This window comes from Pelodiscus sinensis, chromosome 2, assembly GCF_049634645.1.
Source record: "Pelodiscus sinensis isolate JC-2024 chromosome 2, ASM4963464v1, whole genome shotgun sequence".
NCBI classification, from domain to species: Eukaryota; Metazoa; Chordata; order Testudines; family Trionychidae; genus Pelodiscus; species Pelodiscus sinensis.
The window spans coordinates 81,176,965-81,192,580 of NC_134712.1; the positions used below are offsets into that span (position 1 = coordinate 81,176,965).

General features: G+C 41.0%; 1 protein-coding gene across 3 annotated transcripts in view; it reads left to right on the forward strand.

The window, feature by feature from the left end:
- The window catches only part of SMCHD1 (structural maintenance of chromosomes flexible hinge domain containing 1), a 202,347-nt gene that overhangs the window by 139,294 nt on the left and 47,437 nt on the right, over positions 1-15,616 (forward strand). For all 3 annotated transcript variants that reach the window (XR_012901535.1, XM_075920926.1, XM_075920925.1), the window contains exons 36-42: positions 16-147; positions 2,541-2,693; positions 7,345-7,471; positions 7,705-7,824; positions 9,918-10,003; positions 12,772-12,894; positions 13,127-13,317. Coding sequence is in view for 2 of the 3 variants with exons in the window: in XM_075920926.1 (XP_075777041.1) it covers positions 16-147; positions 2,541-2,693; positions 7,345-7,471; positions 7,705-7,824; positions 9,918-10,003; positions 12,772-12,894; positions 13,127-13,317 (932 nt within the window). In the remaining variant the exon portion in view is untranslated. The remainder of the gene's footprint in view (positions 1-15; positions 148-2,540; positions 2,694-7,344; positions 7,472-7,704; positions 7,825-9,917; positions 10,004-12,771; positions 12,895-13,126; positions 13,318-15,616) is intronic.

Genomic DNA, 15,616 nt, shown 5'->3' on the forward strand with positions numbered 1-15,616 from the left:
TCTTATTTTCTCAAGATCATAATTGAAGTGGTACCTAATGATCCAGTGCAGTTGCTACCAGACTCTCTACCAGCTACTCCTGTGGTTTCTAATGTTCGAACTGTTGCCAGCCGGACTCTTGTCAAGGATTTATGCCTCCATATAAAGGTAATGTTACTTTGCTACAAAGCAGTAATTGTAGCAATAAATAAAGGATCATTAATAATGTAAACATTATTTTGCTTGTAAAAGTTGTTTAACTGTAAAATGTTGTATAAATAGAGCAGTGTGATTAGATGCAGCTATTCAAAATTCAGAACTGTTTAAAAACAATTAAAAAACTATACGAGAAAATAAAAAATTAAGTTAATTATTTTTTCAGAAAGAATGAACATAGTACAGTCCACTATTTCGTTTACTTTTTCTGTGGACCTGAATTTGTAGGTTTCTACTTTAATCTTTTTTTATTCAAGATTGTGAGAAGTTCACACCTTCAACTGTTATACAAGTTACTTTGGTGCTGAGTGCAACTCTGAAAGTAGCCACCTCCTCTAGATAGCATCTTCAAACTCCTCCGTGCCCCCCAACCCTCCCCCAAAAATACCCCTTCTCCTCAAAGGACAAAAAAACCCAGATTATTACAAGAGCCACAGAAGGTGAACTCTTCCATGATTGCTCCATTTTCTGCTGTGATGAAAAATTTGAAACTGAATCAGCCAAGACTCACTTGGAGACATCTTAACAAGGAGGGATCAGTCCTTTTTGAAACTCTGAATAAAACATATTGTCCTTGCCAGTCAATGATTCACTCACAGGATGGAAGTCTAGAAATTTCATTGAACCTACAGATGAAGTACAGCTCTAAAAGGCAAAGCACATGAGTCCCATCCCAGCTTTTTAAGAGGGTTACTCACGTTATTGTGTTGCGTGACATTCTGACTCTCCTGAATAAAAGTATAAAGAGCTCTTTATAGATCCTACCAGAGAAGGCATATGTGCAGGCTAAAGCTAATATATTTCATGCAAAACTAAAATTTTTAGAGGTTATTAGGGAGAAATGAAAAACTCTTGAAAATAGAAAGTGACTTCATTATCAAGTCTTGAGATTATGCAGGCCCCAGAATGAAATAAATTGTCGTCATGATGTCCAGAGTTTACACATTACCAAAGGATAATGATTAATTCCTGTTAAGAGGGACGTCTTTTCCAGAGACCCAGAAGACCAGGAAGATAGAAGTTTCCCTTGCAAGGGACTTAAAAGCACTTTCAAAGCCATGGGGGTGACCAAATGCTTCGCTAGAGTGCCAGTAACTGATGTAATGTCCTACAAACATCAATTTCTCTCACTCATGGCAAATTCAATCCATATTGAAGAAAATATTCTTATAGTAGTAGTGATCCTTGAGATTCAAGTCAACCAATTCAGTGGCCAGATGCCAACTTTAGCTATAATGTCTTGACAGTAGATAACTTCTACAAAATAAATTTATTAACATTACTATTCATTCAAGTGATTGTCCACATATTTAGCTTCTGGTGCATGTGCACACCATAAATGTGACATCAAATCTTTTTAGCTACCAGTGTCTGTTGATGCTGCCTCTGCATCTTAGATTTGCTCATGGCTCCAATCCAAGAACATAAAAGGCTGAGAAGAACAACCATCCCTCAGCCCCTTCTTATTACCCATTAAAATAAGACAGAACCCCCACAGTGTCTGCTTACTGTGCACCTCATGCAACCTTAGGTTAGCTAGTAAGTGTAGATAGTATTCTTACAAGTTTTTTTTACACCCATTTGCACAAAAAAACCATAAAAACTTTATAAATATGCTTAGGGACTATTCCCATTTCCGGAACCCTTGACAATATGGCTGAAACAAGTCCCTGGCATTTAAAGCATGCCCCTTTTGTGGTGATGCTATTCCACTCAATGACGGGCATTCTGGGTGACTGTTTTGCACTGGTGAGGGATACATCCTGGACAAATGCTCTGTTGTTCTTTCCCCAAGTGGACCCAGAAAGCTCTTTCTACTGGAATGTTTAATGATGGCATCTTCAGAACCAAGGGTAAAAAATCCCATCAAAACAGAGTAGAAACTTTTGGCTAGTGATCTTGTGAGTTGCAGCTCTACAGACCACTGCTTTTACCTAGAATTTGATGTAACAAAAAGTAATACTGCATTCTGTCTTCCCAAGTCTGAACTTTTCCTCACATGCTGAGCGAAAGAGTATGAAAGGCAATTTAATAGTGCCAACTGGTGATTTCGTCTATAACATTTACTCTAAATCAAGGGTTTCAAAAACCCTTGTGACATCAGTAGGTGGGGTCGTGGCAATCCCTAGTGAGTGGAGGCCACACCATGTGCTGTGCTTGTGAGGTCAATCTGTGGAGAAGACATAATTTTGCCGTACAAAAGGGCATCTTCAGATGGAAATAATTCATTAAAACGAGGCCATACTGGCAAAAAGTTTGAGAATTGTGACCTTAAATATTCAGTAAACTTTTTATTCATGAACTATACAAACTTTTTTTTTTTTTTTTTTTTTTTTTAAATAAAGGATGAATACAACAACCATACAGGAAATGATTTGGTGGGCAAGATAATAGCTGTAATTAAGAGTTCCAGTGAAGAAGATGCAGAGATCCCACTCTTTCAGGGGAAAGTTAAAACAATTGAGTTTCCATTTAACAGAGGATCTGCTGAAATTGTTGTAAGTGTTTTAATCACAATGAAAAATGTATTTGTATTTGTAGGTGTAACAAGGGGTGCTCTGGTGGGACATCACTGAGAGTATGTAATTCAGGATAAACTGCTTAGAGACAGGGCTGCCACAACCAAGATTGGGGTTCCTCCACTATAAAGCACACCTAATAGTCAAAAAGAATTTGTTTCACCATACTGGTTAACAAGAACATATACGAGCAATTCCCTCAGACACTCCAGTCCAAATTGTATCACCACTAGTAGCCTACCTTATGCAAGTGATAGGTTATGAAAAACAGTCTCATCAAATAAAAATTCTTCTAATTCCAAAGGACCAGCTATGTTCCCAGGTCAATGTAACTTAGATCTTACCCATAATACACACTTAAGCCAATTCTTATTAAATACACTAATTTTAAAAGGAGTATTGGTAAAAAGATTAATATGCATACAGACATGAGTTCAGTTGTGAAGGTTCAAATATCTAATAGAGTTGTTGATCTTGTAGTTGTAAAAAGTTTGTTTAGAATGTACTGCATGGCTGTAGTCGAAAATTCCAACATCCTGTTCAGGGTGTACTAGCTTTGGGATCTCAATCCTTATGGTTTAGGATTCCCCTGCATGAAACCTTAAGCAAGTGGTAAGCAGCTTGTGGGCCACAGGCAGCCTAGCCTGGTTCCACCTGTAGCCCATGGACCCCTGGCTGCCACCCTCTCCTATGTGTCTTGTGGTCATTGGGGCACTTTTGAGGGAGCCACCAGTTGCTTGAATCAGCTGTTTGCAGTATTCTAGCTCTGAGAGGGAAGTGGAGGAGCAGGTAAGTGTGGGGCTCTGGTGCCCCAGTGCGCGAGAGGTGCATAGGAGCAGGGGGACAGACAGAAAGACCACAGGACAGCAAGTGGAAGCCCTATGATCTGCAGGCTACTGCAGCCCACTGTGGTGAAAGAGGGCCACTCACACAGCCCACCCATACCAATGGTTGCCCATCCCTCCCTTAAGCAGATATGAGATATTGTAATTGTTTGTTATAGGGGCATCAGGGTATTTTGGGATCTTGCAGCTTTTACCATGAACATTCAAGCAGATATGAGATAAACAGGATCAGCACCAATTTTCCCTCCAATTAGTCCATCTGTGTGGAATAAATTTTGTTGTCTGTGCACCAAGGCATATACAGATATGCACCACCAATAGAAACATATGCTGCCAGTTGTGGGCACTCTGCCAATCAGCTGAGCGGTACCTGAATTTCTCCAGGGCGGCTGCCCAAGAGTTCAGCTTACAGGGTGTGTCTAGACTACATCCCTTTTTCAAGAAAGGGATGCAAGTTAGGCACGTCGATATTGCAAATGAAGCCGGGATTTGAATTTCCCGCACTTCATTTGCATAATGGCAGCCACCGCTTTTTTCTAAACAGGGCTTTTTCGGGGAAAAACCCAACAGTTTAGATGGGGATCTTTCGAAAATAGAACCCTTTTTCGAAAGATCCTGTAAACCTCTTTTTTTGTGGAGTACAAGATCTTTCTAAAAAGGGTTTTATTTTCGAAAGATCTCCGTCTAAACTGCTGGTGGGAGTTTTTTCTGAAAAAGCCCCATTTAAAGAAAAAAGCGGTGGCTGCCATTATGCAAATGAAGCGTGGGAAATTTAAATCCCGGCTTCATTTGCAATATCTACGTGCTTAATTTACATCCCTTTCTCGAAAAATGGATGTAGTCTAGACATACCCATAGGGAACAGTGGTCAGGACCAAAAGGCTTTCTATGCAGTCCTTGGTTAACAATAGTTTTTTGATGCAAACTTCAGTTTCCCAAACATCATGGTAATTAACATAAGGTAATTTATCCATTCAACAGTTTCAGAAACTTTAGAGATACATTTTGACAATGATGTTGTTTCACCCAAGATTTATCTAAATGTTAATATTCCTTTTTAAATCTCTGAATCAACAGTTATAGTGATAGACAGGAACTGTTTTTTACATGGTTAGATCTATAAGTAAACACACACAAGTAGTATTGCCTCTAATTTATAATGATATTGGAGTTTTCCCCTTCCAAGTTCTACCCTAACTAGCATTGAATGGTCTTAATTATCTCTACTTGTTTAAGCATTTCTGGTCATGTGTCCTTATTGGCACAACATTTGTTGCAACTATGTAACAGTGCTATCAACAATTTTTTATGGTCATATTATAATTTTATGGTCATATAATCAGATGTCACATTAGGTATCATTTTAGTAATTTGAAGTAAATCTATATTTTTAATGTAATACCTTGTTCTTTTTCATAGATGTAATAGATTTTAAGGCTAGAAGAGGCCAGGAAACTAGCTATTCTGATTTCCAATATGTCAGAGGCCATCAGATATCAGTTATCTGTGTATTGAGCTCAATAATTTGTCTTGTAAACATCAAGAATCCACCACTTGTCTTGGTAGTTTCTTCCAATGGTCAGTTATCCTCATTATTCAAAATGTGTGCTTTATTTCTAATTTGAATTTTCCTGGTTTCAGTTTCTAGCTGTAAATTCTTGTTACACCTTTCTACACTAGATAAGAGCTCTTTTGTGCCTGGCATTTTCCTCTCATAAAGATTACACAGACTCCTGCTGACGGTGTAGACCTGCTCATCCCCATGTGAGTCCACGCTGCCTCATCCCCACCCTTACTGGCAGTGGCAGCGGGGAAGGTGCAGCAGGACAGCTCTAGCTTACACAGCACTGCTCTTCCGCCATGCCGTTTCCTTCTGTGGAGTGCTGAGGAGCAGTGTGGCCAGAGTCACCTTGCTTCATCTTTTCTACTGCCTCTGTCAGTGAGTGCACAGGGGGACAGCACAGACTCTTGTTTCCGGTACTGGCCCTCCAGCCTGGTAGCCCCCTGCCAGCTGTTGGAGGGCCCCTCCCGCCCACTTTGTGTTGCCCTTGGAGGAGGATGCTGGTGTTAAGATGTTCCCCACCTTTTACCCCCTCCACTTCTGTATCCCATCTCCACAGAGCAAGGGCAGACACTACAGGGCGTCAGGAGTTAGGACCAAAAGAGTTTACAGGCAGTTGCTGCTGTATCTAGACCAAGCAGCTTTCAGACTGATGACTACCAATCTACTATAAGGGAGGCAGCGTACTTAACAAGGCAACACACCTCTCTCTGACTCACACACACACACAGTCACCTCCAAACATATGCTTATATCTTATTTTGTTGTTGCTACTTCTTGATACTTTCAAAGTGCTGCTGTTTGAATGTTTTGCTTGGTCCTATGCATTTCATAATTTTTATTTTTGTCTTAAACTTAAATATAATTATTTGAATAGCAAGCTCTAAAATGCCTAACCTCCTGGCTGGCGTTGTTATCCCTATGATAACTTTTTAAAAATACGTATTATGTCTAGGTTTTTGTTTCTACTGCTGGCTCGCACCTGTATATTACCACGATATGGTGAACATGGATGGAAAAAAACTATAGGGAATGCTGGTCTACATTGCAGCTTACGTCCCAGCTCAGATATGCTTGTGCTTGGCTAGCTAACACACTAACACTGTGGATGCTATAATACTGGAAGCAACTCAGGCTTGCCCATCTGGCCCCTTACACCTGTCTTGGGTGGTTGGCTAGCCCAGGCTGCTACAAGTGCCTCTGCTTCCACACTACTGTTTTTAGTGTGCTAGGAAGTCCATCTATCTATGCTGGGAGGCATGCTCTCAGCTGCAAAGTAAAAATACTTCTGAGGGCTGGTACTCTGATGGAGAGCCTGTGTTGAAGTCCATGCCACTTATGAGCTCATTGAATTTCTCGAAAGTTTATATTCTATTTCTTCTTGTATTAGTGGCTGTTAAAAGGTGGCTCTCTTGTCTGATTATGTAACATTCTCTCAACAGTGCATTTCAACATTAGATTTATTGTGATAATCATTTAGCATTTTTCCCATACTTTAAATTTTTTTATTATGTGTTATTTAAGTTTTACCTTTACTAATTTTAATTCTACATCATGCGTGGTGGCTGTGGTATTTGCTGTATTAAACTGTAGGGAAAGATGAGGAGTTTTTTAAATGAGAAATTATTGAGAAATGGGATTCAATTGTTTGGACATGGGCTAATTTTTATCTTACAGAAAGTGCCTTTAAATAATAAAACGAATTCTCTATCATAACACTTTGTTAATTCACTTGGGATCTACTGTCTATTTCCATAGTAACAGCAGCAACTTTAGCTCAGCATTGGGAGTTAGACACTTTTCTTGCCAGGGTTTATATATTTGGCCTCATTCCCCATTGTGTTTGCATTGTTTTCACATTAAACCAATGCATGTTAATACTTCCAGAAAAATTTTATTTGTGGGAAAGAGTACAAGGTATTTTTTTAATGTTCACATTTAATTTAAAAAATGCAGTAAAAAATAAAGCTGATACTTTAGGCCTTAACCTTAATTCACATTTTTATTGATAAAAGAAATCATAAATATTGTTAATGAAGGATAAAAGATAGGTGTCAATAAAATTCTGAAGTCGGTATTTAAGACTTTATCCATATTTTATAAGTAGTATTTAGCCATGTGAGATTTGGACTAAGATAATTCTTAAATCAGATTTTATTTCTTCTATTACACTTCTACATGTCTCATAAGATGTATACCTATATGTGTATATTTGTCTTTACAGAATCTAGTGCTGGCAGAAAATAGTCCTGGAAGAGATAGCACTGAATACATTCTTGAATTTGAGCCAGACTTACCAGCTTTGACAAAACCTCTGGAACCATACCGTCTGTCTTTCATGTTTTATAATGGTGAGTTTCAAACATAGCTTCAAAATATTTCTCATTCTCTCATTTCTAAAGTTTGACCTCTATTTCTGTCTTTCCCCTCCCCCCCCCCCCCCTTCCTCCCCTGCAATTCATAAAGTTGGTTTTGGGCATCTTTTCTCTCCATCAAGCTACATGGCTTTTTTAATAGGTGCTTTTACTAGTATTATTGACACAGTGTTGATATGTTTAAAAAAACCTCAATTTTATTTATTTAGATTTTAAGAAACAGCAGCGGATGGCAACACTTACAAGAGAGAGAGATGAACTATCTAAGTCAATTGCTGTATACAGAAATATGTTTGATACCACTGAGCAGCTTATTACTGAAATAAAATGTAAGTCATGTAATTTATATGTATAACTTTAATGTTTTAACTATATAAAATAACTTTCTCAGGTAGATAGCTAGCTTTTTTTCTTACTATGATTTTGACATGAGGAGATAGTAAATAGCAAAACTGAAAAATGAGGAAATAAAACGTTCATTTCATTTTAGGGGGGAAAATTGTGTTGCATTGGGAGAAAGGTATCTGGTTATTTGAATAAGTGTAAATAAAAAATTTTGCAGTTACCTTCACATGAAGCAAAATTCTTTAGGACAACATTTTCTAACCTAAACATGGGCACTGAAATCACTGGCCTAATTTTCACAGCTTCTTTTCATTTCTTCAGAGAGAGCTGCAGGTGCTCTGCTGGAAATCATACTATCTATTTAGCTCCATAAATAGAAATGTTGAGACCTAACTTAAAGCCAACATTTTTAGAAGTGGATACAGCAAAACTCCGATGGTCCGGCATCTGACGGTCCGGCACTCCTGATGGTCCGGCACCATCAGGAACCCGGAAGTGCTCCGGGCAGCCGGACCATTGGAGCTGCTCTGCCCCCAGCTTCCCCGATTCAGCCGCTGCTAAAACTGATCAGCGCTGAATCCAGGAAGCAGGGGGCAGAACAGCTGGAGTGCTGCCGGGTAGGTCCAGTAGCACTGCCCCTCGGGGCTGCGGGACCAACCCAGCAGCACCCCAGCTGTCCCGGATTCAGCCGCTGCTGAAATTGACCAGCGGCTGACTCCAGGAAGCCCGGGGCAGAGCAGCTCTGCCTCTGGCTTTCTGGAGTCAGCCGCTGATCAGTATCAGCAGCGGCTGACTTGGGGACACCTGGGGCAGAGCAGCTGGGGTGCTGCTGGGTTGGTCCAGTAGTGCCGAGGAGCGGCGCTGCGGGACCAACCCGTCAGCACCACAGCTGCTCTGCCCCAGGCGTCCCCAAGAGCAGCTGGGGTGCTCACGGGTTGGTCTCGCTGCACCAAGGGTCGGCGCTACCGGACCAACCCAGCAGCACCCCAGCTGCTCTGCTGCAGGCGCCCCCGATTCAGCTGCTGCTGAAACTGACCAGCAGCGGCTGAATCGGGGACTCCTGGGGCAGAGCCGGACTATCAGAAGGGAGGGCTATGAAGAGGTCTGGGGTAGCATCCCCCCACCCCACCCCAGACCCCTCATAGCTCCCCCTTCTGATAGTCCGGCATACCTGATAGTCCGGCACCCCCTGGGTCCTAAAGGTGCCGGATTATCGGAAGTTTACTGTACTAAAGTTTTATAATGTCATTTTTCTCCCGCATTCAAGCAAGCACAATATCCAAAAGTATGAATCTGTGTGTGTGTGTGTGTGTGTGTGTGTGCCTTCAGAAAAAACATCAGTGTTTATAAAAAGTGATTAAAGAAGAAGCTGTCAAATAGATATGTAGGGAAAGCTTGCATGAAAGAGTGAGATAAATAGTAAAAGCATACTTGTACACTTTTGCATATTCTTAAACTTACTTTGTTTAGATCAACCTTATTGTTTTATATGCCACATATTTTGAACACTTCCTCTCTAATATAATATAATACTTCCTCCTAATATAAAAGTAAATGAAGAATATGGATACATTTTAAGAAATGTTTGGTTGTTGCAGTGTTAAGATAAAGGTAAAATTCCATAGGTGTAGTTCTAATATGGGCTCTCAGTGCAAAGATGGATTCTAATACTTGTGGTAGAGGAAGTTTTAGGAGCATTCTCAGATTTCAGCTATTTCCATCTGTGCTAGAATATGAATTGAAGTTGAATACTATGCACTATTTTTACTTAGCTTTGATTTGTTGGATTATACAGAGAATAAAACAGCACAATTGTTGGTTTAATTCTTCGTTTTCAAAGCTGTTTCAATATAATTGAGAAGGACTTATTTGAAGAGAAATATTTTGCAGTCTGACCAAGCACAGAAGCTATTGTGATCAAATCTGAGGTGTGTTTAGTGTACATTGGAAAGCAATTGTAATGGAAATATCTCTGACTAGGAGAAGGAATACTCCTAGAAGAGCACTTATTGGGTAATATATTTTCCATTCCTACATTACATACCACACTAAATGTTGAATTGTTAAATTGTTTCAGATCAGGCTCAGGAAGCTGAATCAAGAGAGTCTCACCTGAAGAATGAATTGAAAAAGCATCACATTGATATTCCACAGACAAACACAGTATGTTTTTTTTAATTTACTTTTTAATTATTTATTTCACAACCAGAAAAATATTTAACACTGTAGAAATGAAGCCAACTGTTCATTTCTGTTAAGTCAAAGATTCAAATAAAATGGGTAGAAATTTGGAGATAAGTATGTATGGATTAAAGTGTAAACTTATTGGGTCACTTACGTGAAGTAGTGCCAAGCTATGCTTTACCCCTTACATAAAAAAGCTTTCATTTACTATTCTGTCAATATGCCTGAGCAGAGATTTGAAAGGACTGTTTGAGGATGAGAAGTTAGCTGTGTTTGTCCATATTAGTGATGTAAAATCCCATTTAGTTAACCAGTTAAGTGATTTAACGGGGTGAAGGGGGAGGTGCCTGGAGCAGTCCCCTGCCCTAGTCCATATGTATTCCTTGCCCCATATCCCTAGTCCATATGTATTCCTTGCTTCTTGGCAAAAACTACCAATAGAACTACCAGTTGTAGGGATCACTATTTATAGTGTTATAGAGATGGGTATACATTTCACACATTACTGACCAAAGCTTAATTTACATTAGAAATTTAGAGATTCTGTAAAATATCTCCTCTTATCAGTTTCTCTGAAAATTCTCTTTAAAGCCGTGGTCACCAACAGATCGATTGCGATCGACTGGTCGATCGCGAGGTGTCCTGTCCACCCCGCCCCCATTTCCCTCTCACCCCCAAAAAGCCCCACTACCTACCTCCAGTGAAAATGGAGGTAGTGTAGGCTTCCCAGGGATGGACAGAAGTCCCGCAGCTTAGCGCCACTTCCGGCGATTCCGGAAGTAGCACTAGCTGCTCTGCTGGGTGTACTGCGGGAGGGAGCATCTGCTCCCTGCACCACACAGGAGGGGTGAGTCAACCCCGGGTGAGACGCGTACGCGCGCGGGGGTCGCCCACGGGGGAGGTGCGCGCGGGGTTTTCCTGCACCGGGGGGTCGACCCCAGGGCAGGCGTGCGCGCACGGGACTTCCCTGCGCTGCGGGTGGGTCGGGCCCGGGGCAGGCACACGCTGGTTTCCCTCTGGGGGCGGGGGAATCCTGGGAGGAGGCATATACAGGGGACTCTCTGCCTCCACTGGCACCCCACTCCCCAGCCACAGAACTCTGTCCCCACTCCCCTAACTCTGTCCCCACTTCCCTGTCCCTAGCCACAGAATTGTCGCCACTCTCCTGTCCCTAGCCACAGAACTCTGTCCCCACTCCCCTCCCCACTCTCCGAATGCTGTCCCCTCTCTCCCGTCCCCAGCTACAGAACTCTGTCCCCACTCCCCTGTTCCCAGCTACAGAACTCTGTCCTTATTGCTGTCCCCACTGGCACCCTGTCCCCAGCTGCAGAAACCTTTCCCCACTGGCACTCTGTCCCCTGCTGCAGAACCCTGTCCTCTGCCCTCCTAGCACCCTGTTCCCTCTCCCCTGCCCCCAGCCGCAGAACTCTGTCCCCACAAAATGTATAATTATAAATGCTTCATTTTAGATTTAAATAGCATGAATAAAAAACAGACCATTTATTTCATAACTATAAACACATGATTTTAATTTTATGCATCGCATAATTTAAAAATAAACTGTTTATCAGAGTCTGTAAGTAAGGGCTGGGGATAGCAAATGATGGACTGGAGGAGAATAGAAAGGGGCGGGACTTCAAGAAAGGGGCGGGGCGGTAGATCTTCACCTGTTCTGAGATTTAAAAAATGATCTTGGGTGTAAAAAGGTTGGAGACCACTGCTTTAAAGAATCTGATGAGCTCTTGCATTTATTAAAGTTTTGAGTTCACTATTGAAATAATGTAATACGGAAATGGAGGCTATAATGAAAGTAATACTTCATCACTAAACCAATAAAATTAAATGTTGTTCTATGCATTTAACAGTCTGGCCAGTAAATTTTCCCGTTTGTTTAGTCTTTAGGCAAAGGGCTTAATTGCACCCTTCTAAAATTTGTTCTGCCCAATCAGATACAATCCTTCCCTCTGGCTCTTACACTTTCTTCAGTTCCTCCTCTTGGCTTAAAAAGGCACTTTCATTTCCTCATGAAACTAGGGTTGCCAGATGGTTTCAACAAAAATACCAAACACCCCCTCTCCCCCCCAAAAAAAATTGGGGAAAAAATGCTGTTGAAGGGGGGGGGGGAAATGGGGAGGAGGGAGACCAAAGTTGTTGAGCCAAAAAAAAAAGGACCCCAAGAGTTAAGCAAAAAAAAATTTATAAAATAAAACAGCATGGTCCCTTTAATTGTGTCCAGAGTCAGAATAGGGATAGGAAGAGAAGAGGTTGAGTACTAAGACCCAGGGAAGGCATTGCTTCCCCTTGCTCAGGTCTTTAGGTTTTTTGCCAGCGGCCATCTTGTTTTCTTGGTCGAGCCAGAAGGGAGCTTCCCGGCGGAATCAGGTAAGGTGTGGGTGGGGGGGGGGGGGTTGTGCGGGCCCAGTTGCTGAGTGTGTCATAGGGTTGCTAGGTGTCCAATATTTTCCCCTTCTGGCAGGCGGTAAAACCCAAAAAATACCGGATATTTTAGGTGTCCAGTATTTTCTGAATTTTTTTTTACTGGACAGAGGGCGAAAATACCAGACTGTCCGGGTCAATACCGGACACCTGGCAACCCCACATGAAACAGTCAACTTGTCTGACAGCCATACTAAGTCTGGTCCAGATTGCTGACTGCTTCATAGCTGAAACCTGATTACTGCTTAGTAAAATCTTTTTCTACAAGATGAGATGATGTGCATTTGTTAACTCTCTGTCTTATTTTACAGTTGCAATATGTTGATTCTCTCATAAAACAAAAGTTATCGGAGCAGGAAGGAGTAAAGAAACATCCAAGAAGATCATGTACCCTTTCAAACTATCCCAAAGACAGTCAGGATATTTTAGGGAAGGTGAGTTTTAATAATTTTCTTAATTCCATGATAAGATTCGACCTGTTCAGTTAATAAGCTCCTAAACGAGTTACTAAGTAACCTCCGGGAAAGCAATCCCTAGAAAGGCATGCAAAGACCATTTCATAAATTGCAGTTATGGAAATGACTGAGCCTTCAATTGAAGAGGCATTGTGGTTAGTAGGGAAAAACAAAAGTGATCTTCCAACAAGTATTTACTTCTGTTGTACAGATTGCACATTTAGCACAGATTGAGGATGACAAAGCAGCAAAGGTCATCTCTTGGCATATGGCTAGTGATATGGACTGTGTAGTCACCCTAACTACTTCTGCTGCTCGTCGTATCTTTGATGAAACTCAGGGTCGACAGCAAGTCTTGCCTCTTGATTCTGTTTACAAGAAGACTCTCCCAGATTGGAACAGGTAGAAGGAAAAAAAATTCACTTTTCTTTTCATGGGAAACTTTTCCTTTGCTATATTTTTTTCCTAATTTTGTTTAACCTTTATATTAGGAAAATATTCTAATTATAAAATATCTTTACATTTATGTTAATTAGCAGGAATGTAGCTTAAAATCTTAAGTAATAGCCCATCTTTGTAAATTTAACTTTGTATTGTTACTTTCTAGATTTTATAAGAAGCTTTTCTTTTATAGTACTGGAGACAATAAAAACATTCTTGGATAATATTATGGCATATAGAATTAGGTATTTGGACTTACCACATAGTACTTTAAGATGGAATAAACCCTAACTTTTTCTGTTCTAATTATGAGCACATTCCCAGAAATTATCTGTAGTCATTCAGATTACTATACTGATCCATTTCTTGGAAAGAGAAAATGCAGTATAGGATTTCAGATATACTCCCAAAAGAAATTAAATAATCAGTTTAAATAAATAACATTATATGCATTTGCTTTTTAAACACACTTGTACTTAAGTATATTGGGGGGGGGGTATGGGGGAGAAAACAAAAAACAAGGTCCAGATCTTCAGCTGTTTATAAAACAGTGATACAAATCTGGCCTATAAAGGACTGTTACATTCAAAGTCAGCTCAGTTCGATTCTTCTTTGAGTAGTGTCCCTGTGGGTGCTCCACGTTAGGTGTTTTGGAGCCCTGCACTTCTAGTTGGAGACTTTGGTAGCAGTGCCCTGATTAGCCACATTTGTCTAACAGCCTCTCCGAGAGGCTACTGAGGGGATACAACCAATCCTCCTCAGTTTCTTCTCTACCACCCTTGGTTTTGGAGCAGCACCCTTTTCTGTTTTCACTCTCTTCTTTATCTCAGTTAACTCCATGCCTGCTGAAGGAGGTGAGTTTTTATTTATTTACCATACTGCAAACTCCCTATTAGAGGCAGTTAATCAAGAAAGCCATAGCAAATGAAAAACTACCACTTATGACAAAGATTGGAAGTGCCTACACACCTTTGGCAAGAAAGCCTATTCATCAGCAACACTCCAGTTTCTCAGAGCAAACTACTCTGCATTTCTGGTCAAATACACACACAACATTTTTTTTTCTCAGGTGTCATCTTTTATTTATCACATCCAGCTGATAAAAAGGAAAAATATAAGGCTGATCTAGCTGAAAGATTCCTCATTCCCAAAACTGTTTTGCAGGCTTCTCTAGACTCTGCTGACATGGCAGCTTGTTCCATTGCCACGTCCTTTGTCATACAGAGGGCTTCATGGGATCCATCTTTCCAGCTTCCCCAGGGAGGTCCAGGCAACAATAGAGGACCTACTTTTTGAGGGGTAAAAATTATTTGAGAAAACTGACATCTACTCACAGACCTTGAAGGACTCCCATGAAACATTAAAAATTCTTGGTATCTGCATTCCTGCAAACAAAAAGAAACAGGGCTGATTCTACAACCAACAATTCGGCCATGTTCCATACACTTGGCCTCCGTGACACTTATGATCAATGCCACAAGCAACATCAGATGAGACGCCATGAGATGCCAGATCAAATACTGCAGCTCAGCCATCCACTTCTAGGTAAACATTTTGAAATGTTGGTTAAGGACACACGAGCCCCACGTTCCCCAATCCCAGAGTCCTATCCAATCTCCAGCCTGTTTGGAGGCAGCCTTACACCATTTTACCCAGTATGGAGAACTAGCTCCACAGACAAGTGTGTTCTGGAAATTATGCAGAAAGGCTGTTCCATGCTGATTCTTTCCATTCTGTCTACCCACATCACTTCCCCTGTCCCTTTTCAGGGACCACTCTCACAAGCATGTGTTACAGCAAGAAATACTCCATCTCCTGCAATTAAGTGCTGTGGACCCAGTACCAGTTCAACATAGAGGTCAGAGTTCCTATACAGACTGCTTCCTCACCCCTAAGAATACAGGTGGATGGCAGCCCATTCTAGACCTATGCAAACAAGTTTGTGAGAACACAGCACTTCAAGATGATAGATAACTCTAGCAACCATACTTCTGGCATGGGAGAAGAGTGATTGGATCTTAGCCCTCGACCTACAGGATGCTTATTTCAATGTCAGCATCCACCCAGTGCACAAGAGACTCCTATGATTCACTCTTGGCAACCTATTCTGTCAATACAAGGTACTTCCCTTCCGTGTTTCTATGACCGAAGGATTTTTTTCCAAAATACTGGTCGCAGTTACCAGTATTATGCATCTCTAGTGGGATTGGGGCACATTTGAACAACAACACTATCTAGGGCCAACAATAGGAATCAAATC